This window comes from Neltuma alba, unplaced genomic scaffold, assembly GCF_004799145.2.
Source record: "Neltuma alba isolate B1F8T4 unplaced genomic scaffold, ASM479914v2 tig00013243_pilon, whole genome shotgun sequence".
Classification (NCBI taxonomy): domain Eukaryota; kingdom Viridiplantae; phylum Streptophyta; class Magnoliopsida; order Fabales; family Fabaceae; genus Neltuma; species Neltuma alba.
The window spans coordinates 91,309-116,242 of record NW_021637539.1 but is presented as its reverse complement, the minus strand read 5'-3'; the positions used below and the strand labels follow the sequence as shown (position 1 = coordinate 116,242).

General features: G+C 36.0%; 2 protein-coding genes across 6 annotated transcripts; both read left to right on the top strand.

Annotated features, from left to right (window-relative positions):
* Positions 1 to 5,566: 5,566 nt before the first annotated feature.
* LOC114735659 (mediator of RNA polymerase II transcription subunit 15a) lies at positions 5,567 to 15,251 on the top strand. 5 transcript variants are annotated; one of them, XM_028923369.1, is made up of 13 exons: positions 5,567 to 5,819; positions 7,105 to 7,225; positions 7,302 to 7,413; positions 7,528 to 7,648; positions 7,965 to 9,185; positions 9,361 to 9,422; positions 9,782 to 9,856; positions 10,222 to 11,580; positions 11,676 to 12,020; positions 13,250 to 13,489; positions 13,577 to 13,665; positions 14,243 to 14,275; positions 15,002 to 15,251. In XM_028923369.1, the coding sequence occupies exons 2-13, from the start codon at positions 7,119 to 7,121 to the stop codon at positions 15,207 to 15,209; spliced, it is 3,972 nt and encodes a 1,323-aa protein (XP_028779202.1). In that variant the 5' UTR covers positions 5,567 to 5,819; positions 7,105 to 7,118; the 3' UTR covers positions 15,210 to 15,251. The 5 variants fall into 5 exon arrangements, with proteins under 5 accessions (XP_028779202.1, XP_028779204.1, XP_028779200.1 ...); XM_028923371.1 differs by having other exon boundaries at positions 9,352 to 9,422; positions 13,250 to 13,453; XM_028923367.1 differs by having other exon boundaries at positions 9,352 to 9,422.
* A 5,381-nt stretch (positions 15,252 to 20,632) lies between these two features.
* LOC114735654 (protein NUCLEAR FUSION DEFECTIVE 4-like) lies at positions 20,633 to 24,516 on the top strand. The gene is made up of 3 exons (XM_028923357.1): positions 20,633 to 21,231; positions 22,262 to 23,154; positions 23,386 to 24,516. The coding sequence occupies exons 1-3, from the start codon at positions 20,902 to 20,904 to the stop codon at positions 23,849 to 23,851; spliced, it is 1,689 nt and encodes a 562-aa protein (XP_028779190.1). The 5' UTR covers positions 20,633 to 20,901; the 3' UTR covers positions 23,852 to 24,516.
* Positions 24,517 to 24,934: the final 418 nt, after the last annotated feature.

The following is a 24,934-nucleotide window of genomic DNA, read 5'->3' as shown; positions in this document are numbered from 1 at the left end:
TTGTGGTTCCATATATTAAACTGTGTCCGTGATAAATAACTCTTCTTTCTTTTAGTCTCACCACATATAAGCAATAAATCAACAATTACCAATTTCGATATTAGATATAGGAGGTGCCTAGATGGGATAAAAAAAATTTTAAAAAGTTTTGTTTTATGAAAATCGAAACAAAATTTCTCACACATACTTATTTTATAAAATTATTTTTAAAATTATGATTTGGTTTCTACCTAAACACCCTATCAGTAAACTCTACTTCTTTTTTTAACCATGAATTCTACCCATTTTAGGAACATTTAATAAATCAATCACATTCAATAAAGGTCGCTAAAATAAAGTTTCTTTTGCCAACCATTAAAATAAAAGTTTAAACATTAACAACAAGAACATTTTAGGGAAAAAAATTAAGGGAAAATTTCACTGTAGGACCGCAGAAGACAATTAATCTCAAAGAGCTCCCAAAACTTTCTGAAACCTCACTGCAGGACCAAGGGGCCAATCTGATATTAATTTCACAAATGAAATGACGCCACTGCCCCTAGTAGGAGGGAACAAGTGCGGGAGAGTGCATTTGCAATGAGAACTAGCCAATTTGCAAAATAAATACATATGTTCACATGTGGAATCAGTCCGTTCACATGTGGACTGGTTCACCTGATGCATGCGTTCGTGAGGGAACAAGTGTGGGAGACGTATTTGCAAGGGGAACTAGCCAATTTGCAGATGAAATACATATATTCACACGTGAAATCAGTCCGTTCACATGTGGACTGGTTCACCTGATGCATGCGTCCGTGAAGGAACAAGTGCGGAAGAGCGCATTTGCAAGGGGAATTAGCCAATTTGCAGAATAAATACATATATTCACATGTGGAATCAATCCGTTCACATGTGGACTGGTTCACCTGATGCATGCGTCCGTGAGGGAAAAAGTGCAGGAGAGCACATTTGCAAGGGGAAATAGCCAATTTGCAGAATAAATACATATATTCACACGTGGAATCAGTCCGTTCACATGTGGACTGGTTCACCTGATGCTAAGGGTAGTGGCGTCATTTCGTTTGTGGAATTAATATCAGATTGGCCCCTTGGTCCTGCAGTGAGATTTCAGAAAGTTTTGAGAGCTTTTTGACATTAATTGTCTTGTGCGGTCCTACAGTGAAATTTGCCCAAAAATTAATCCGCATAACTAAGAAAAAGGAAAATTTTAATTAAGGACCACTATAGCTAATTAATTGCAAATAGCCCCTCACAATTCTGAAATTTCACCGCAGAACCAAAGGAGCCAAATGAAATTAATTAAAAAATAAGAAAGACATAATTGCCACTAATAACTGTTTCTCCTAAAATTTGTAAAAAAGAAAAGAAAAGAAAAGATGGCTGAAAATTAGGGCCATTCTTCCTACTCTTTCCTCTCTCACTCTGAAATCTCACATACTCTTTCCTTTCTCACTCTCAAAACTTACTGTCCATCTTGTGCTTCTGTCACTTTGAAAAGTTGTCCAAAGAAGATTTATTGCCGTCCATTGTGCTGGTTCTCTCACTCTCAAAACTTGCGGAGGTCGTCTGAAGGAGGTTTATTGACACTGTCCTTGGGTGCTAAGGGTGTCACTATTGTGGTGCGTTCTAGGCTCTACAACTAGAGGAAAAACAAAGCAAGAGGGAGGGTCAAATCGAGAGAGAAAACTTGGAAGCCATCAACAAAAGAGAAAGAAGGAGAGGGAGAAGAAGAGAGCGAAACCCAAATGCAAGAAAGAAGGTTGGTGAAGGTACGTCTCTTTATCTTCTCTCAATTTGCTATTCTCATGTACATTATTGAAGAGCAGAGTTAACTAACAATGGCCTGCCTCTTTTATAATATATATATATATACACACACAGATATGAGATTTGATAAAGAGATATCCCAACCTACATTTCACTATCTGTCTTTTTCGGTATGGGTATTATGTTATGTCTTTTGTATCTCTCCATATTTGCTCATATAATTGTTCATGCTTTCCGATTATCTTGTTTGTGATGTTTTTGTTGTTGGCTAATTCATTTTACCCCTTGCAATTTCATATGATTTTGTGAATTTCCTGTGCTAAGTCGTTAATTATAGCAATTTGTTATTTAGTAGTGTAACAATTGAAGTAAGGTAATTTACAAGGAGAGCTAATGCATTAACAAGTTGAATTTACAAGGAGAACTAGTGCATACCAATTAGTGTATTTACAAGTTTGGGATTTAAGTAAGAAAGAAAGCTGCATGCTACGAATTTACCATGCATTATTATACAATAGTAGGAATTGATGAATTATATGTTTATGACTTCATTCATTATCTTGAGTTATGATTGTTGCACCTATATAAACTTAGTGACAGTACTTATTGTTGTGCCATAGAATCAACACACTTCACTAAGGTCTAAGTTGTTTAGCAACTCATTATTTACAGAAGAAATACAAAGTCAGCTGCCGTTATGAAACTACTTCAATAGATAAAGACACAGCCGAAAAGAAAGCAACGGCATAACAATTGCTATATTTTCTATTCGAGATGTAATTTAAGATACTTCAGAATGTGTTAAAATTTATATATAAAGAATTTTCACAATTTCCTTTTTAGAGAATATATATTATAAGTATGCTATATGTCAATTAATTCTAATTTTCTGTCTTTCCCCACCAATTTACAAGTATGTGGGGTATTGTGGACAATTGGAATTAGAAAATTAGCATCAAAGATAAGTTAATTCACTAAAGAAACTCGTCCATTTGTAAATAAGCTAATATAACTAAAAGTTAAACATGATAATGTAACAAGTCTAAAAGAACTATTCACTGGTGGAATTAGGCAATTTGCAATAGGAATACACACATTAACAATAAAAACTTGTCCATTTACAAGTAAACTAGTTGAATTGAAAAGGTTGAACATGATTTTCCATAAGGGTGGGAGGGACTTGTGAATTATCATATTTAACTTTTTGAATTCAACTAGCTCACTTGCAAATAGATATATTATTGTTATTAATATATGTATCGTTCTTGCAAATGCTGTAATTCCACTTGTGGATAATTATGTTCAACTTTTTTAATCACATTAGTTTACTTATACATGTACAAGTTATTGTTGTTAATGTGTGTATCCATGTTGCAAATTGCCTAATTTCAATTATAAATAGTCCCTCCCATGCTTGTGAAAAATCATGTTCAATTTTTCAATTCAACCAGTTCACTTACAAATAGACGGGTTCTTATTATTAATGCGTGTATCCTATTGCAAGTTGCCTAATTTCACGGGTGAATAGTCCTTCTAGACTTGTTATATTATCATGTTTAACTTTTTCAATTAAATTAACCTACTTGCAAATTGATGGAATGTACATATCCTCATTGCAAATATGTAAATTTTAGTTATGAATAGCCCCTCCTAGATAATTAACTTTTCCAATTAAATTAACTCACTTATGAATGGACGTATTTATATTGTTAATTTTGGTGTCCTTGTTCCAAATTCACAAGTTCCAGCTATTCATAATTCTTCATACACTTGTAAATTTTTAAAAACTTTTCCAATTAAATTAACTCACTTGCAAATAGACGTATTTCTGTTATTAATTTATATATTGCAAATTCACAACTTCCATGTATGAATAGTTTCTCCCATACTTGTAAATTATCATGAACTTTTTCAATTAAATTAACCCACTTGCAATGAATGTGTTCCTATTGTGAATTTATGTATCGTTATAGTTTCTAATACTAGCAGTATTTCTAAAAGTTTTACATATCTGGAAAAGAAAAGGCAATAAGTTATTCCACCCATTGAATTCCAACAAATCAAAACAAGGATTTTTTTTTTTTTTTGCAACCTCAACCTACCACCATATGGATCCTTAGGGCATTAAAAAAAATTAGTTACAATCCACAACTAAAAATAAATAAACAAACTTGCAGTACGAAAAGCGAACACTAATTTGTGGGTATAAATAAACTGAGCCTACATAAGAATGCTTATGCTATGAATGAATAAGATCAATTTGGCAAGCTAAAAAAAAAAAGGATGACAAATGAAACAAGCTTCAAAATTATATAATTAATTAGCGATTACCATTTTGTCACAAGCTCTACAGGCCAAATAAAATTCATGATGGGAATTGAAAATGCACAAAAGAAGCAACTCATTCTCAACACTTAACGGTGTGAATTTAAACTCAATCCACTAAATAATTTTTGCTCAAATCAAAGTAGAAAAAAAATTCTTGAGTGGTTCAGAACTCCATAATGGCCCAAACCACACCCGTAAAATCTACAATACAACAAATGGAGAAGGATTTCGTAGTGATGTATGGAAAAATTTTCGAATTTAAAGGCAGTAAAAGAGATTGCATGCACAAAGAGAAACAACATGGCGACAACAAAGCCTCCTGTCCAAGACTTACGGGGGCGACAATGAAGGCTCTCCTTACCCCAGAACAATGATGACAATGAAGGCTTTCCTTACCAGAGCAGCGGCAACGAGCAAAGCTTCTCGTTAAACATGAGAGAATGCTAACAAATATAACTACAACAATCATCAAAGACGAGAATGCTAACAAATATAATTATAACAATCATCAAAGACGAGAGAATGCAAGCTGAGAATGCTGAGAGAACAAAGCACAGAGAACGCAAACTAATTTTTATGCAGTAGAGGAAATTTGATTTCTATTGTAAGAGTAGAACCCTATCGGATCCTTTTCTTTTCTTCTTCAAACATTAAAATTAACCTAGACATTTTGCTTCTCAATTTAATTTCATTTTGTCCCCAAAAAATTGCATTGAAGTTTCAAAATTGTTTGGTCCTAAATGAAAATTATGTTGCCATAGAGGTCCTTTATTGAAAATTTTCCAAATTACCATGAGATCTCAAGAAAAAACATAATTAAATTTTTTTTAATAATAAGTGAGTAGTTGTATATTTCTTATTACCGGTCATTATGCATTTCTTTGTTGTTGTTGGGATTTTTTAAGTGATTACATTTTTTTATTGAGACTTTATAGCGATTCTTCTATAACGGAAATAATTAATTTTTTAATCCTTTAAAAAAAATTTATCTATTTTATATGGTTTTTTTTGCCAAAACACTTTATATGATATATTAATCGCATACTTATGCTTATTTTAAAAAATGAAATCAAGCATAATTTTTACCAAAAGAAAATTAGTCTTATTTATAATGTTGCTCCGTCTTAATCATAAGGCATATCAGTAATTTTTTTATTACCATTTTTTCCTTATCTCTCTGTATATGTTATTTAATTTTTAAAATATGTATATTTGACAAAAATGAAGTTAAAAATTATTAAATTTGTGACAGAACTAATAATTCTTTTTTTGAGAAAATTCTGATGAAATATTACAAATGTTAAAAGTGCTGGTTAAAAAAAAAAAGTTGTAAGTAACAAAGGGGTATTCGTTGGCCAGAAAAAGAAACACATAGTATTCGTTGGCCAAAAAAAAAATCACATAGCGGTACTATATAGTTTTTCCTCCTTTCACGTGAGGCGGACAATGGACGTTTGTCCCCTTGTTTGATGAGAAATTGGAAAGCAAAGCGATCATCCGGATTCCCTCTGAAGCCTATATAAGTGGGTTGTTATCCTCGAGTCAAGTGTTCTTAAGTCGTCTCGCCTTCTGTATATTTCTTTCTTTCCAAAAGCTCTGTTTCGGAGGAGTCCCGTGGTACGCGAACCCCTCACGAGTCACGCCACCGCGAGTGACATCCGCCGACTACGGTGGTGGCGTCTGTTCCGCACACTTCTGGCTTCCTCGTATTTATCTTTCCCAGGGTATGATCGGTATAATTTCCGTTCAGAAATTTCATTTTGATTTTCCTGGGATAATGAATTTTTCTCTCCGATTTTTGGGTTGTTTGTTTTTTATACGCATGTGAAAGATTGATTCGTTTCTCCCATTGCGTATAAGCTCCTTTACTGGAAGTCACTTAGATTATGGAGAAGCTTTGATCTTGCTGAAGTACATTGGTTATTGGGGGGATAAAGCTAATTGAAGGCGGAAAAGGAGAGAATCATACTCAAGTTTGGAATGATTATTGAAACTTTTTAGGGTTCGCAAGGATCTAATTTGTCAATTGTCATTGTACTCTTGATTAAATTCAATGAGCAGTATTCATTGAATTTGAAACTGGAAATTGGAGTAGAATTGAGAAGAGGTCAGGAATCAGGAGTATAAACTATAGGGAGTAAGCTAAGGTACCTGGACTTTGGAGACAGAAGTCCGAATACGAGTAGGTTCCTCGTGGTTGGATAGACTAGAGGCGGGGAAGAATTTTGACCAAGGTAGTATTTTAAAAGAAATTACTGGCTTGAGAACCGTTAGTTAAATTACAGACCAGTCAAATTCTCACCTTGACAAATGAAATACTGTAATACCATTCTATTGTTTCGGACACATATCATTACTCCTGAGAAAAGTGTAAAGTAACGACACTCTAAGAAAGGGGCTATGGTGGAACCTTATACGGTTTGATGGAAATTCATAATATTTGGGCATGTTTAACGAACGTTTTCTGTTATAGACATAACCAAAACTGTGAAGTAATGTGATTTAGATAATCATGTGAAAACCCAGTAGTGCTTATGGACATGCCTACTATCTGTGAATCTTCTGTATTTTTCCTGGAGGAGAATTTTCTTTTTCTTTTATTTTTGGATAACAAAGACACATCATAACCATGATATCTTCCAATTCACCGCTATATACCACATGCCTCTATATACAGTATGGTTCCCCTCAGTCCTTTCTCCATCATATTCAAGTTATTATCTTAAGAGAAGAAGGAAACAAAATATTTCTCCTTTGAGACTTAATCTCTTCCAATTACCCCTATGGATTATGTTTCCCTCTTTTTGGCTGCTTGCATTTGTTGAACAATCTATAAATTATTACAATTTAAAGGCAGAATTGTGAGCTGAACCTCTAACAAACTGTCAATTCTATTAGTTATAGCTCATTAAATATAATATCTCTTGTACATATGGATGCACAACTTCTCCCTCTATTTGCTTCCTTTTAGAACATGGTTTGATTAGAGTGTTTTCTCTGGTGTTTCAGTTAATCCAAATGTGATGGATGCCAATTGGAGATCCACACAAGGCACTGAATCCACCATGGATACAAGTGATTGGAGAGCTCAACTGCAACCTGATTCACGTCAAAGAATTGTCAACAAAATGTAATTTTCAATTAATATTCTCTCACTTTGGTAATGTAAATTGATTTGACCTGTATGTCGTGTTTTCATGTTATAGAATGGATACATTAAAGAGACATCTTCCTGTTTCTGGTCAAGACGGATTGCATGAATTGCGCAAAATTGCTCAAAGGTTTGAAGAAAAGATTTATACTGCTGCAACAAGCCAGGTTTGTCCCAACAACGCATCTCACTCTCACAGTTGTCATGTTCATTTATATTACTTTTGTTAACATATCCAACACAGAAGTTTGATTGCTTTCTGCGCTATTTCCTTATTTCAGTCTGATTATCTTCGGAAGATATCTTTGAAGATGCTTACAATGGAGAATAAAACCCAGAATACCATGGTCAACCCTTTGCAATCAAATGCAGGTGGCCCTAGCAACAAGCCTATGGATTCAGGTTGGCATGAATATTATTTTGGTTTCCTCCTATGTAATAATGGTATTGGCAGGGAAATAATACTGATCTGGTGCCAAAGTCTATATATGCAGTTAGGCATTTGATATAATCTTGTCATCCTGTTTTTTAAGTGATTTCCTGAGTCCCTGACTTTGATTAGAGAAACATTTGCAGTTTCTTTTTTCCTTACCTTGCTCTATCTCCCTGTTATAAATATTGTTCTCATGTTTGGGTTTTGATTCATATAAGTTAACATGTTAGTTTGTTCCTCTGACTTGATTAATAAACTCTATCTTTCTTTCTTTTATTATTATAGGAATTCCTATGCAGTCTCAAGTTCACAATCCAGGGCAGTCACATGCTATTCCATTGCCTAACCAGTCCCAACCGCGTCAACAGCTTCTATCTCAAAATATTCAAAACAACATTGCTCCTCCTGCATCCAATATAGGCCAGACTCCTATCCAAAATGTTGTTGGCCCAAATTCCAACATGCAGAATAATATGTTTGGTGGTTCTCAGCGACAGATGCCGCCAAGGCAGCAGGTTGTTCCCCAACAGCAACAGCAATCACAGAATTCACAGCCGTATCTCTACCAAAAGCAACAGCTTCAACAGCAATTTACAAGCCATAAACTCCAGCCTGGGAACATTCAACACTCACTTATGCAATCCCACATCCAGCAGCAGCCAAACCTGCAATCCAATCAATTGCAATCTTCACAGCCATCTGTTATGCAAACATCTTCAGTCATGCAGCCTTCGATCACACAAACATCTCTTTCTAGCCTTCAGCAGAATCAGCAAGCTAATAATGCTCAACAGTCAACACAACCCATGCTCCAGCAACATTCCCAATCAGTTATCAGGCAACAGCAACAACAGACTTCAATTATGAACCAGCAACAAACCCCAATTACTCAACAGCCAATATTGCCTCCGCAGCAGCAGCAGCAGCAGCAACTGCTAGCACAACAGTCAAATGTAACAAGCATGCAACACCCTCAGCTACTTGGGCAACAGAATAATGCTGGTGATATGCAGCAACATCAGAGATTGCTTGGGCAGCAGAATAATCTTCCAAACCTGCAGCAGCGCCAGCAACAGCAGCAGTTGATAAATCAGCAAAACAATCTCTCCAACACACATCAGCAACAGTTGGGAAGTAACGTGTCTGGGTTACAACAACAACAGCTGCTTGCAAATCAGTCTGGCAACCCAGGCATGCAGACTGGTCAGCATGCTGCACCCATGCTACAGCAATCAAAGGTTCCAGTGCAGCAACAATCACAACAAAATGTAACAAATTTATTACAATCTCAAGGGCAGCAATCACAGTCACAGCCTCCACAGCAGCAATTGATGCCACAGATACAATCTCAGCCTGCACAGCTGCAGCAGCAGCAGCCAAATCCCTTGCAACGAGATATGCAGCAAAGGCTTCAGGCACCGAGTTCTTTGCTTCAACAGCAAAATGTACTTGATCAACAAAAGCAATTATATCAATCTCAAAGAACTCTTCCAGATTCTTCATCAAGTATGTTATTGCATTTATGCCTTTCATTCTATCATTTTGCTTTTATGAGATAATGAATTTCAACAAGCTTTCTATTTATTCTTTCATCTGTTGTTTCCTGTTCTTAAAAAGATGCCAATTGTTGAGCCCCTTATGCTTATTTGTGTATCAAATAACTATATTGTAGCTTCTCTAGATTCAACTGCACAGACTGGAAAATCTGGTGCAGATGATTGGCAAGAAGAGGTGTACCAAGGGGTAATATCCTAATTTTCTTATCACTTCATTTCTGCATGAAAATTGCTGGAACTTCAGAATGTAGTCAATCGTTGACAAAAGCAAAGTGACAAAATGAACTTATTATTAGTCTAGGAGGTAAATAACATTAAAATTTCACACTCATTCCAGTCTTATACTTCAATAGGACCTGGTTGTCAATTTTTGGTTAGACAAAATGAATGGTTCGGACCCTCCCTCAAGTTAGCACAAAACTTAGTTCCAATTTATGAAACCTTGCTTAAACAAGAGGCATTCACAAGAATGAAAATATATGTTTGCATCATAGTTCTCAGTTTTGAATGTTTTGGTCCTTTGTTTCTGTTGATTTCAACTTACAGATCAAGTCCATGAGAGAATTATACTTGCCAGAATTGAGTGAAATGTACCAGAAAATTGCAGCTAAACTTCCACAGGTATTTCATCTCTTGCTTTCTTTTATTTTTTTCAATGTTTGTTTACTTTTCTGTTCTTCCTTGGAGGATATCCGTTCCTTCTCACTTTTATTATTTTTCTTTTTTTATTTGATTTCTTATTTGTTCAAAACACACTCAGAAAATTTAACTTACATGGATAAAGCAGCCTTTCCATAGTAATTATGATGGCTGTGGTAGCTTCAACTCTGGAATAATGTTTGCCCTGTTCAACCATTGCAGCATGTGCTAAGCATCAACCCATCACCTCTTCTCAAAAGAAAGCTTTTAATTTGCGTTGAGTCTGTGTATAATTAATCGATACATTTTATGAAGCTTTATCTAACCTCCCTGATTTTGTCTTTCAGCATGAAGCCCTTTCACGTCAACCCAAGTCAGATCAGCTTGAGAAGTTGAAGATGTTCAAAGTAATGTTGGAGCGCATCATAGCATTTCTACAGATTCCCAAGGCCAATATTGTGCCTGGTATTAAGGAAAAAATGGCTTTATATGAGAAGCAGGCCATAAATTTTATAAGTTCGAATAGGCCTAGGAAAGCCATGTCTTCTATGCAGCAAGGGCAACTCCCTCCACCTCATATGCACCCGGTATCACAGCCACAATCCCAGCTTACTCAAGTGCAGTCACATGAAAATCAAATAAACTCTCAGATGCAACCAACAAACTTACAGAGTTCTGCAGTGACAATGCCGCAGAATAATATGGCAAGCTTGCAGCATAATTCTATCCCTTCCACTTCTGGTCTCTCAACCACACAGCAGAATATGATTAATTCTATGCAACCTGGCACCAATTTAGATTCAAGTTCTGTGAATTCCCTGCAACATGTTGGAGTGAGCACCCTTCAACAAAACTCTGTGAGTGCTCCTCCACAGACTAATATCAGCTCCTTATCATCGCAAGGTGGGGGTAGTGTGCTCCAACAAAATCCAAACCCTGTTCAGCCAGCTTCTAGTATCCTTCAACACCAGCAACTGAAACAACCACAGGAACCGCAGATGTTACAGAATCAACAGTTTAAACATATTCAACAGCGGCCATTGCTTCAAAGGCAGCAGTTGCTGCAGCACCAGCAGCAGTTACAACAGGTAACAAAGCAACAGGTCCCTGCACACATGCAGACACATCAAATGCCACCACTTCACCAAATTAATGATATGAACGATGTTAAGATGAGACAAGTAGTTGGTGTTAAGCAAGGGACCTTCCAGCAACATCTTCCCTCAGGGCAACGTTCAGCTTATCCCCATCAACAGTTTAAATCAGGGGGTTCATTTGCTGTTTCTTCACCCCACCTCCTTCAGGCTGCATCTCCTCAGATTCCACAACATTCTTCTCCCCAGGTTGACCAGCAAAATCTTCCATCTCTCACTAAAGTTTCCACCCCCCTGCAGTCGGCTAACTCACCTTTTGTTGGTCCTACACCTTCACCTCCCTTGGCTCCATCTCCTATGCTAGGGGATTCTGAGAAACCCATTTCCGTTGTCTCATCCGTATCAAATGCTGCAAATATTGGACATCAACAAACAGGAACCGCAATGGTGCCAGCTCAATCCCTTGCCATAGGGACTCCTGGAATATCACCTTCTCCTTTGCTAGCGGAGTTCAGTGGTCCGGATGGTGCTCATGGTAATGCTTTGGCCGCCCCTTCTACGAAGTTAACCGATGCAGATGCAGAGCAGCCTATTGAACGCCTAATTAAAGCGGTTAGTAAAGTTAACTGCTATGCCTAGAAGTTACTGATTATGAGAAGTATCTTACAAAGAAAAATCAACAAGTTTACATCTTGATTGTATTCCAGGTAAAATCAATGTCATCTAAAGATTTAACTGCTGCTGTCAGTGACATTGGCTCAGTGGTTAGCATGATTGATAGGATAGCAGGATCAGCGCCAGGCAATGGATCCAGGGCTGCTGTGGGTGAGGATTTGGTTGCCATGACTAAATGTCGTCTTCAGGCAAGAAATTTCATCAACCAAGACGGAAACAATGGAACCAAGAGAATGAGGCGCTATGTGAATGCCATGCCCTTGAATGTTGTATCATCTCCCGATTGCATGAACGATAGTATGAAGCAGTTAAATGCTTTGGAAGTTGCTGATCTGGGTTCAGCTACAACAGCTAGTATCAAGAAGCCAAGGATTAAGGTACTAAATTGTACTGTTTTTAATGCTTATATTACTGTGACTGATTTTTCTTGTAATTTTAAAAAGCAGGGCATCCATGCAAGTTTGCATTAACATATTGACTAGACAAGTTGAGCACCCTTTTTCTTACACTGAATTTAGATTTCCCTACTTAAATCCAGGCTCAGTTCATTTGCAATCTGATACTTTTGATGACTCAGGCCTCTCAAAGTTAGATGAACTGAGGGGTGAGCGTAAAAGGGGTGCAAGTTTATGTAGTGAATGCAGCATTTAGAATTTGTTTTATAATTATGTCAAAGAGCTAGAGAATTTCCAACTTATCTTACAACAAGGAGGGAGTAGGACAAGGGGATGGTGCAAAACTATTTGGCTAACATAATTTATTATGAAAAGCATTAGCTATTTGCGACAATTAGGATCCTACAAACGTATCATTGATAATTATTTCGTGGGACATTTCAGTGCAGCCACTAATGTGCCTTGTGGAGAGATATAAGATAGGAATTTAAATACAGTTTGATTATATTTGGATCAAATTTGGAAATAAACCTGCCTTATGATACATATCATAAATAGTATATTTAAATATTATTTGTTCTTTAAAATTGCATCGGTCTCTTAATATTATGTGCAAAATGATGAGTATTGATGTACTTAGAAACCCTATTAACTAGGAGGAAGTTTAAGAGTTTTGAAAATTAGCGTATATAGGTTAATTGCTTTTGTATTTCGTAAGAGTGGAGTAAGTAATGCTTGTTTCGAGTGTTCCCCTGTTCCTTTTATCAGCACATCCTCTTTTATTTAAGAAAAGCAATCAAGTGAAAATTGAGCTCAAAATCATCTGGTTGGTGTGGTTAACTCGATCACATATCATATTTAAATTACTAACGTGGACGATCGCTGGCCTCATTGACAATGACAACCATTGATAATCAAGATCACTTTTTAGAATCCATGTTTCTTTTTGGTCAATAAGTCCATATTATTAAATCATGAGGATTCATAGCATACTAAGTTTGAAATAATATTATGAAGTTATAATTTAATTATCATTATTACTATATTAATTTTTGGAACTATTATTTTTCCTCTAAAGTCGAATTGATTTATCTTCAGTGTTGGTCCTTGATTGCTGGACAAAATAACTGGAAGTATAAAGAACTTATGTGGCTGATTTTTCTTTCTTTCTCTCTCTCTCAATAAGAATTTGACATTGAACTTTCTGGTAGGCTAATCATGCCCTTTTGGAGGAAATAAGGGAAATTAATCAGCGGCTTATAGACACAGTTGTTGATATTAGTGACGAAGATGTTGATCCCACTGCAGCAGCTGCTGCTGCTGCTGATGGGTCAGAAGGGACAATTGTCAAGTGTTGTTTCAATGCCGTGGCACTCAGTTCAAGTTTGAAGTCACAATACGCTTCAGCACAGATGGTGGGCCCTCAGACCTTGTTGTTGCAATTTTCTAATGTATGTAGCATGGATGCATGCATGGATACTATATCTCGCTATTTTTGCAATATAATTGTCTTCATTCATGTCTTGTTTACAATGCAGTCGCCAATTCAGCCTCTGCGGTTGCTTGTCCCCACAAATTACCCCCACTGCTCCCCCATACTCCTAGACAAGTTTCCAGTTGAATCCAGGTGAGAGAATGAGCATTTTGGCATCTCTTATTTAGTTATTTTTTGCTTGGTTTGTTTTAGCTACGGACTGCCAATTTTGGAGCCAACTTGGTGCGTGTCTTTAATTAATGGTAAGGAGAAAGTGAAAAACCTAATAATCAATATTTTACGCTTCTGACTCCAACGTCACTTTTTATCTATATGCTTTAAAAAAGTGTAGTGTAGATATATCAAGCTGAATATAGTCGGGGTATGGTTGAAGGGTACCTCTGGATGTTTTCAATGTTGACACTGGCATGCCTTTGTCAATGTGTGATAGGCCGCTTCATTCAATCAACTATTTAGGTCTCTCTTGACTCTTGAGCTTTAACATTTATTAAGCTAGGATCTTCTAGAGTTGCAAATACACGGAAAATGATCATGAAAATCAAGAATGACGTAAAATGCGAATGCTATTATCGGTTTTCATTAGTTTGCATGTAATTGGCGCTTGTTAGCATTTCAAATTCCTAAATTGGTTGCATGGTGTTAGCAAAATTATCTAATTTCATCTGCTTGAACTGAGAAATTCTGAAGTGGGCCCATTACATCTGTACAGGGGGCAAAAAGAAAAAAGAAAACCTTTTGCAAGGTGAATGGCTTTTTATTCTGTAATTCAATGACTTGTCATCTTTCAGAAAGAACGAAAATATACTTTTAACAGATTGTCTCTAATATCATCCTCTGTTACTGAAGCCCATTAATGTTTCTCCATTTTTAATAATGCTCTTTCCGTCCCTTTTTATAAGCAACAATTATCATCTCTCTTTTGTCCGTAAATACAAATAACATTTGCAAATTGTCTTAAATTTTTGTGGCAAGTTTCCTATTTTGCCCCTATTAAGTACTTATTTTAATATTCAATATATTTTTTAAACCATCATCTCTCTCCATCAAACATTCTATCTCTTTCATAATTCTCTTCATTATAATAATTTTCTTATTCTCTTTCTTATACTCTCTCTTCCCCATAAATAAGGGTATTTTAGAGAAAGAATTTTTAATTTTTACCTATTTATTGTTTTTAACTAACTTTTTGATCTATGTAATGGAGTCCTATGTTGCCTATAATAAGGGACAGGAGGGAGTATCTAACACCGAAGATGATAGAAGTTTAGCATCATGTAACTGTAGAGTTAAGGAAGGATGCTGATGACATATCTATATTATTACATGCTAGCATCACCAATCCCGTATGCGCTGTGAAAATTTATTTATGGCCTTTAATATAGTGACATATCACATTGTTTTCTCGTGTCACTCCAAAAAATTATTTCTTAACAAGGTAGTATTTTATCTGCCATTATATTTTTGACAGTAAAGAGAATGAAGATCTTTCGGTGAAGACAAAGTCAAGATTTAGCAATTCCTTGCGCGGTTTGCCAGAGCCAATGTCCCTCGGAGAGATAGCCAGGACGTGGGATGTGTGCGCTCGTGCTATTATTTCAGAGTATGCACAAGAAAGTGGGGGAGGGAGTTTCAGCTCTAAATATGGCACTTGGGAGAATTGGCTGAGTGCCGCATGATGATTGTTATTGATTTCATGCTTAACTTATTTTTGGCCAAAACTTTTGTCCTTATGTTCGTATGAGCAGCTTTTCAGCTTTTAGATAAAGGTAAGGTTGTAATATATATGCTGGAGGGGTTATTGTTTTTGCATTTGTCTATATCATGTTTGTCTCCCTCACGGCATCATCGATCAATCAATATATCAGTATAGAAGTTAAACTAGCTCCAACAAGTTTTCATGGTTTCAGTACAAGTTCTCAAGTTTAAAGTCCGTGTGAATGCAAAAGATGTTTTCAGGAGTTAATTATAGCTAGAGTAGAGAGTCGTATGAAAAAAATTAAAAATAAAAGTTAAACCAGCAGTTACTGTTTGCCCCCACTGTATAGCCTTCGGTTGAGTGCACTTATTTTACTACTTCTGGTTTTAATTATAAAACTTTATTTGTAGATTATAAATGAGATCTTATAATTAGAATTAGAAGTAATAGTTTTGATTTTATTTCCTGCAATATTTGCAGGGGCGGGGTCATTCTAACTTAATCATATGCATAATGATAATATTTTTGCATTTCATTTCACATAAATTTTTTATCCCTTATATAAAATTTGGATGAAGTTGAATTATTCAAAATTATGAATTCTGTTATTTATATTTAATGTCCATATAAATTTTGGAAAGAATGAAGTTAAGGGCCTAGGGCATCTTAGAAGATACTTATTTGCAAAGTTGGATGGATCGGATAAGATGGGATGCTTCATGATGCAACGAAGCAAATACCAACAGGGAAAATGAGATGCAAAGGACCCCGGGAGGAAAACTACGGTAATCGTAAGCGTATCAAAGTTTTCGAAAATACCATAAAGGGCTTGGGTTCCATGCATGAGCGATTAGAAAAAAAGGGGAAGCAAAAAAACATGATACCAAAATTGCCTTTCATATCTAACTCGAAAATATTTTAAGTGCCGCTTGTAAGTAATGTGAAAGAGTTGTTAATTTTTTAAAAAAAAATTATAAATGATAAAATCTTCATGTTCACACCTCGTTTCTAATTTGTACATTTCTAATGTTGGAAAAGACCTGTAATTGAGATACTTTCTTGCTCAATTTGAGATATGTGAAGGAAGTTCTGTCATTCACGAGTTCCTTTGGAAAAAAAAAAAAAAACATTAATAACTTTATCTTACATAGTTCACAAGTGATTCTCAAAGATTTTCAGATCAAATTCCCTCTTACCCCATCTTTCTCCTGTTCCTGTCTCTGTCGTCCTCTCAGCTACTTCCTCCCCTGCCGGTGATATCTTTGCCAACGGCGACGAGGTTAAATATTATTTTCTCTTAATAATATGGCAACACATGGGAACAAGCATCGGTGTCTGACAGGAGGGGACAATTAGGAATGACAGTGGACATAAAGATTTATTAGCTTCTTCACATTTGTCTCATAAAATTACTTCTTGTGGAGTTCTTTTTTTTTGGCAATAATAGATTGCACAAAGAAAGTGAAGTTAGATGCTAATATGTTATCCTCCCATAAATAACCGTAAAAGATTGATACAACTCGCAGGAGGATAATCCAAAATACTCCTCCGCTCCTTAATATAAGACCTAATTGTTGAGTTAACTTTGGTTCTGAATATAAGACCTATTTTTTATATTTATCAGTTTTTCCTAAATCACTCCTGTGGATCTCCCTCAATCATAATTAAGTAAAAGAGAAAGAGAGGATATTAAAGAAGATGATTATGGTGTTTTAGGAAAAGCATGTCATATATCTTATAATTAACGAACTTACCTTAACTTTTTTAATTTAATCAAATTAGCTAAATAAGTCTTATATTAAAGACCGGGAGAGTAGCATTTTGCTCATTCATGTGATTAGCCCTTTGATCCAACCAATCAGTCAATGCACATATTTGCTTCTCTGAACACGTGGTCTAACGTCACATTCTAGTCTATGTATGATAATATCTCTAATGTTACTACACATGATGGCTTCTCTATATCATTAATAAGAATCAAGTTTGAGTGGATATTTGAGATCACTTTGGTATTTTTCGACATAAAATTCGTCTCACATGTTTAATAAGTTAATCCGAACAATTTAGGATCCTGTCTGAGATGATAACTCAGTTTTATGGTAAAGGTCTATCCAATTTCCATCTTCGCTATATATGAATAGCCGTCCACGTGTTATTCCATCACGTTGATCCAGTGAGCCATCAAGATGATGTTAGGCATTATGGTCGGGATCAATCATTTAATTATGAGCTACCCTTCCTCTCTTTTTTCCTATGTATTTATTGCAGTGATGTGTCCTTGAGTTTCAGTTCAACTTGCATTTGAACTCAATGTAACCACACCTCACTTCTGTTGGCTTAAAAGGAAAAAAAACTTCATTAGATGATGCCATTCAATGTCCATCTAGGGTTTAGTTTTTTATTAGAGAGAATTATCAAGAAGGCCCAGAAAAAAAAAATTAATTACTGAACAGTCTCAATAACAAGTTACCAGTCTGAAGTTGTTAACATTTTTTACTCTGGAACTTGTTATTACTTACTCTTTGCTTATTGATAGGCTTTAAAGTAATTAAGTCTCATCTTTAAAACCTGAATGTAATTCTCCTTTCTTAGAATGAGATTTTTTTTAAGGAATAAAAAATGCATTATGTCTCAATTATTGGCTCTCTAAGTCTTTATCCTATTTAGTGAACATTTTTATATTCATCATTCGCTAAGTCATTGATTTACTGTAAAACATGACAAAACTATGCCCTTTAAAAACTGAATAAAATAAGCGCAAAAAAAAAAAACCAAAACTCATAAAAATAATAAATAATTAAATATCTATTTTTAAAATGAAATAATACACTATACTTTTTTGGGAAACATAGAGTATTTAGTTCTTAAATTTTGATTAAGTTACAAGTTAGTTTTTCAGGTTTCAATCGTTTAAATTGAAATAAACTTTAAGCCCCTAAAAAAAAAAAACCCAAAGAAGAAAACTCACATTGACAGGGATGGATGGGTCCACATTAAAGAGTGAAGTATAATGAGATGTATACTGCCTTCCGTCCTCATCAGCCACGCCCTGACCATGAAGTAGATTGATCATGAAACTAACACGTGTTTGTCGCTAGCATATGTTTGTTTGTTTGTATAAAATATTCAATTATTAAGTGGGGTCAATTGCTTGCTTTTTACCAACAAGAATTGGTCCAGTTGGTAAGGAGTCGACTCATAACCCATAAGGTCGTGAGTTCGAATCCCGCTACCGATGTGAGGACCTTGTTGGTGGGCGATCTGTAAGTACCTCTGTAAGCGCTCTTTGAGCCTGGAGGCATGCCCTGGCCTTGGTGAGTCCCCCGAATCCAACTCACCTAAACTTTATTCTACCCAAAAAAAAATTGCTGGCTTTTTTTAACAGCTAATATTCCATTTAAGTGTCTGACTTGCCCCATAATTTCAGTTCCACCCTAAGCCCCATCCCTAACCTAACAATACAGACAAAAACTGAACAATCCCACTCCAGTTATAAAGGGCAATTAAAAAAAAAAAACCAATAACCTTGTGACCTTGTTACATAAAAGCTTATGATAAATTAGAAGTTACGGATTTAATTCTGCTTATAATCTCATGTGGTTAATATGTTCTACATAAAAACTCTCAATAAGTCGGAGATTATACGTTTAATCTCATTTATAATCTCATGCCATTAGTACTCCCTCTTCTAATTTAAAAAACAAATATAAAACAAAACAGAAAAGAAATGTATTCATCTTGATCATGCCCTAGGTGCATGGTTACGGGGCAAAAGCCCCATGTACAGGAAAAGCAAGAGAAACCGAAACCTAATGTAAAATGAAGAGAATTATATCTGCTTCTGCATATCATGTGAATTCTTCTCCAAAAATTTATTATTATTGTAATAATATTATCTAGGAAAAACTGGAGATAAATTCTTGATTAAAAATATTAATTGGCAAATAGTCCCACTTAACTTTTTTTTTTGTGCAACTTAACTTTTCTCGAGTTATATTTTCTTTTGGTGCAAATGAATTTTCATTGTATACAATCTATCTTTTTTTTATATGTAAGTTATCTTCTTTATGTACAAATTAATATTCTATGTCTAAATAATGTTTCGCGCAAACTATATTTCTTACATACAACTTATCTTTTTTTACATAACCTATCATTCTAAGTACTACGAGTATTTACCAACTAATTTTCTCCCATTTTTCCTATCATCTCTCTAGTTTTTCTTTCTTATTACATTTTCTATCATCCTAACTATTATTCTCTTGATCCAAATCGGATTTTAAAAAAGAATTAACTTATAAACATCATATCATTTTATGCTTTTGTTTCCTGATAATAATTTACTCCAATTAGTCAGTACAAAATATAATTATTAATTAATCCACCATGATATCTGTGATCCGACATCGAAAATAAAATACTGTACTATAAAATCCTACGGCATAATGGTTTTCCAAACCACCGCGGACAAGCGTTTAGGACTTCATTACAAGCAGATTAATTGACTGTTGTGTCGCAGAGGGCATATGACTGGGGGATCATGTCAACATGGTGTGCGTATGTGCGTGGGACCTGGCTTCTCTCCGCTGCCTGCCAGGTCCCTCCGCTGCCCTCCTCTACCCAAAACACTGCCGTTTTGGGTGCAAAATGAGGGGGACTGAATCTTTTTTTTTTTTGAAGTTTTTTTAAGTAGCATCTGATATTCTAAAATAATTTTTGATATACTTAACACATTAAAAATTTTTTTATAAGCACCTTTCATTTTATTTTTTTTAAAAAAATTTTTAAGTAGTATCTAATATCTTTTTTTCATAAGCATCCAATGTTCTAAAATAATTTTTTGTTACACCCAGTATTATAAAATATTCTTTTAGTGACATCCAATATCATAAAAATAGTTTTTACCTTAAAAGTGTTTGTGAAGTAGCAACAATATTTAAGATACTGAATGTTACTGAAAAAATATTTTAGAATACTTAGTGTATAAGAAATTATTGTAAAACACCAGATACTACTGAAAAAATAATTTAAGATACTGAGTTTTTAAAAAAATTAAAATGAAAGGTGCTTATAAAAAAAAATTTTAATGTGTTAAGTATATCAAAAATTATTTTAGAATATCAGATGCTACTTAAAAAAACTTCAAAAAAAAAAAAAAGATTCAGCCCCATCATTTTGCACCCAAAACGGCAGTGTTTTGGGTAGAGGAGGGCAGCGGAGGGACCTGGCAGCGGAGAGAAGCCAGGTCCGCGTGCGTGGGGCATCATCATGATTGCGATTAAAAACTTTGAAAGTTTTACGATTTTTGTGGAAAAAGGCTCCGCCTAAAGGTTCATCAATTGACTGTGGGTTGCCACCTGCCTTCGTTAAATAAAATCAATACATTAAATTTCAATCTGCACAGAACCAGCAATTTTGATAAGCTTAAGCTATAAAATCACTCAGAGAACCAATCCACGCGAGCATGGTAAATTCGTGTTAGCTCGTCTTCCTTCTCTGAGTCTCTGTTCATTTCCTCTGAGCAACTCTTATTTGCTGATCACATTTCGAGTGACGCCCGCACTTGCTTCCTCGCACTCAGCTTTGAATCGGATCGCTAGACTTCTCAAACCCACCATAAAATTCTCTTCTTTTCATCACTTGAGTTGAGGCGGTAACTCTGATAATAGGAAATGCCCAAACCGGTTCTCAAAGCTGGAAGCAGACCGCCATGGGTGGGTCTTGCTGCTGCAGTATGGGTCCAAATCGCTGCTGGGAATTCCTACGACTTCCCGCTTTACTCATCTGCGCTCAAATCGGTACTGGGTCTCAATCAGCAACAGGTGACTATGCTTGGAGTGGCTAATGATATCGGCGAAAGCGTGAGTTTGCCTGCTGGTTATGCCTGCAATAAGCTCCCTCCTTGGGCTTTGATTCTGATTGGTTCGGTGCTTTGTTTCTTGGGTTATGGAGTTATCTGGCTTACTCTTACGCAAACCGTTTCGAGCTTGCCTTATATTCTGGTAATTGAGATGCCCTGTTTCTCTCATTTTGTGATCGAAACTTGAATTAAGCTTTTATCTTGATGGAAATAACTTCTACCTACATTTAATAATCGGATGTTAAGTTTTCTAGGATTGAAGCTTCAAGTTGGTTGTATTTTTAGGGGGTGGGTGGGTAGAAACAAAACCATTTTAAAAATGCTTTTTAAAAGTGCTCTGTACAAAGTAAATAAATATATGGAGAAGTTTGTCTCGATTTGTCGTCTGAGAAGTACTTTGAGGTTACCCAAACACCCTAAATCTTTAATTGAAAAAATTTCTGGACGGATTCAATTGTTTTGCTGAACCTGGCTTACTGTTAGGCAAGCTCGCAAGGGTTATGGGGTCATCTGGCTTACTGCTAGGCAAACGCTTTCGAGCTTGCCATATTGTCACAGCCCCTGGATTGAACTATTGGGTAAACAATAGAGGAATATTGCCTGTCGAACCCAGCTTCATGGATCATGATTACTTGCGGTTTAGTCTCCGTGATTGAAGAACTTGGTTCAGGGCTTCTTTGAAGTTCTGTGCAATTTACAAAAAACATTTGATTTGCCTTGTTTGGATCAACTTAAAAAAATTGCTTTTGCATTTTACGAGACTAAACTCTTCTTACATTTTTACCGGGTAGTGCACAAAGTCAATTATCTACAGCTAATCTAAACGGAAAGTTAATATTGTAAAACAGCATTGAAAATGATATTACATGATAATTTTCAGCTTTCTAGAGCGTTTAAGCTGTAGTAGATGACCAATGGCCCCGATGCTAATTTGTCTTCATTTGATAATGAATGCATTTTCCATCAGCACTACGAACTGTTATAAGACGAAGCTTTCCAATAAAATGTCTAGGAGATATTTATCACCTTTGATTCATTTCATAATCTACATGCTTTTCTGCTTACATGATTTTCTGTCGATATGAGGTAGCTCCGTCTGTCAGTTCTGTGCTTTACTGTGCAGCTTTCCTTGTATGCATATGCGTGTCTAACCTCTTCCCATGGATTTGCAGTTATGGCTTGCCCTTTGCGTTGCCGCTAACAGTTGTGCGTGGTTTGGAACAGCTGTGCTTGTTACAAACATGAGGAACTTCCCTCTCAGTAGGGGCACTGTTTCAGGGATTCTTAAAGGTTATGTGGGGATTAGTGCTGCAGTGTATACGTTGATTTATAGCACGATACTTAAAGATTCTTCTTCAAAACTCTTGTTGTTTCTTGCAATTGGACTTCCTGTTGTATGCCTAGCTTTGATGTACTTTGTTCGACCCTGTACTCCTGCTTCTGGGGAAGACTCCTCGGTTCATATTCACTTCATTTTGGTACAAGTTGCAAGCATTTTACTTGCCATCTATCTTGTCACCACCACAGTATTAAATCAGGTTATTTCCATAAGTGAAGCTGTGTCCTACACTTTAATTGCCATAATGATTATACTCTTGATGACTCCACTCGCTATTCCAGTTAGAATGACACTATTCCCTGCCAAGAAAAAAGGACAACAGGATGGTTCTTCAGGTCAGCTGGTATCTGATGATGATTTGACCCATTTAGATCCATTGTTGACACCATCTTCCTCAGCTGCATGTCTTGGGAGTTCCAATGAAAATGAGTATGCTTCAGATATTGAGATACTCCTTGCAGAAGGGGAGGGAGCAGTGAGGAAGAAAAGAAGGCCTAAAAGGGGGGAAGATTTCAATTTCCGTGAAGCTATGATCAAGGCTGATTTCTGGCTTCTCTGGTTTGTTTATTTTTTAGGGGTTGGTTCAGGAGTTACAGTTCTTAATAATTTAGCTCAAATAGGAGTCGCTCAAGGTGTTAGTGATACAACCATTTTGCTCTCAGTCTTTAGCTTTTGCAACTTCATCGGTCGTCTTGGTGCTGGTATAGTTTCTGAACACTTTGTCAGGTATTTTACTCAATTAATCATAGAGTGCACAAGACATGAGCATTTGCTTTTCATCTTCATCATACAGTTTTAAATGGTGGCTAACTTTGCATTGAATTTGCATGACAAGCTTATACTATATCTTAGTTTCTCTGCTATGAACTTCTTAATACATTTTCAACTGTTTTCTACTAGTCTTGATTATCATTTATTTGTTTTGGGTATATATTGATGAGACATTTTTCATGGCAGGTCAAAGACGCTACCTCGAACATTTTGGATGACTTGCGCACAGATTATTATGATCCTAGTATTTGTCCTTTACGCTCTGGCTTATGACGGCACTCTTTATGTTGCAACGGCTTTGCTTGGAGTCTGCTATGGGGTTCAATTTTCAATAATGATCTCTACTGTGTCCGAGCTTTTCGGTCTAAAGCACTTTGGTGTTCTTAGTGGTTTCATACAACTAGGAAATCCAATCGGTGCTCTTCTTTTCTCTGCTCTGCTAGCTGGTCGTGTATATGATGCAGAAGCTTCCAAGTCTGGAGGTTCCACCTGCTATGGTCCTTATTGTTTCAGGCTCACCTTTCTGGTTTTGGCCGGCCTCTGTGGATTAGGCACCATCTTGAGTATAATTTTGACCGTTAGAATACGCCCAGTTTACCAAATGCTGTATGCTGGGGGCTCTTTTCGTCTCCCTCAAGCTTCAGATCACTGAATAGTTAAAAAGTTATATCTGCTAGACACAAGATGTAATAATACCAATATCACTGAGGCATAGTCAATAAAACATAGGGAAACTAGTATAGCATGGGTCTCCTGAGTTACTTCTGAAATGTTCTTACGCTCCAGAGTATTATGAATGATTCCATATTTTTTGGGTCTTAATTGGTGAGATCTCAAAATCCAAGTTCTGGTATGTAGTAATGCTGGATCTACCAGAAGACTCGTATTATTTACAGTGTCCCTTGAGGATAATTCACATGGATTCCCCCATTTCTGTCTTCTGATATTTCTCGAAAGGATGGTCCCTACATTTTAAAATCCATTAGCGGCAAGTGGCATTGGAAAATTTTGTACCAAAGATCATTCATTTTCTGTCCATTTTTAACTGAGGATAGAGAGAGAAAAGAGGGGTGGAGAGAATCTGATTCCAAGTAATGCTGTTATGAACTTTCATGGTTTTTGTCATATTTTTCCTTTTCAGTTTTACATTAGTAGTATTAGGGAACTTTTCCTAAGCACAATCTTATCCTCAAGATTAGTGCAGAGAATTGATTGGAAGTCGCCATCAATATCAATGTATTTATAAAAGTTGTAAGAAACCACATTGCTTGCACGTCAAATGAACAATACTAATTCACCTTGAGTCTTGTGTAAAAACAAGTCATAAACATTTTGATGCATTCTTAATGGTTTCTTTATCTTATCTTAGTGCACTTGTGTTCCTAAAAATTGTTCATCGGATTTGCGGTGAGCCAAAAAAAGTTGCAAAAAAATCAGTGGCTGATGTATTCGAAGACATTGAAATAGTTGAAATTAAGGCTGCTTTCTCTCCTCCCAGGAACGCTTTTAATTGATATAAGCTGAACTTTGATGGCTCAAAAACCGCATAAAGCAGACAAGGCTATTTATGATCTGATAAAGCACACATGGCTATAAAATTCCTGTTCTTCAGAATTTTGATGCTCGTCTGCTGAGACCCATTATGATGCCCCATCAGAAATCGAATCAGGATAAGATTGCCCATTTCCCAAAACCAAAGCCCAAGCATTAAATGGAAAGACATGGCAGACTAGTA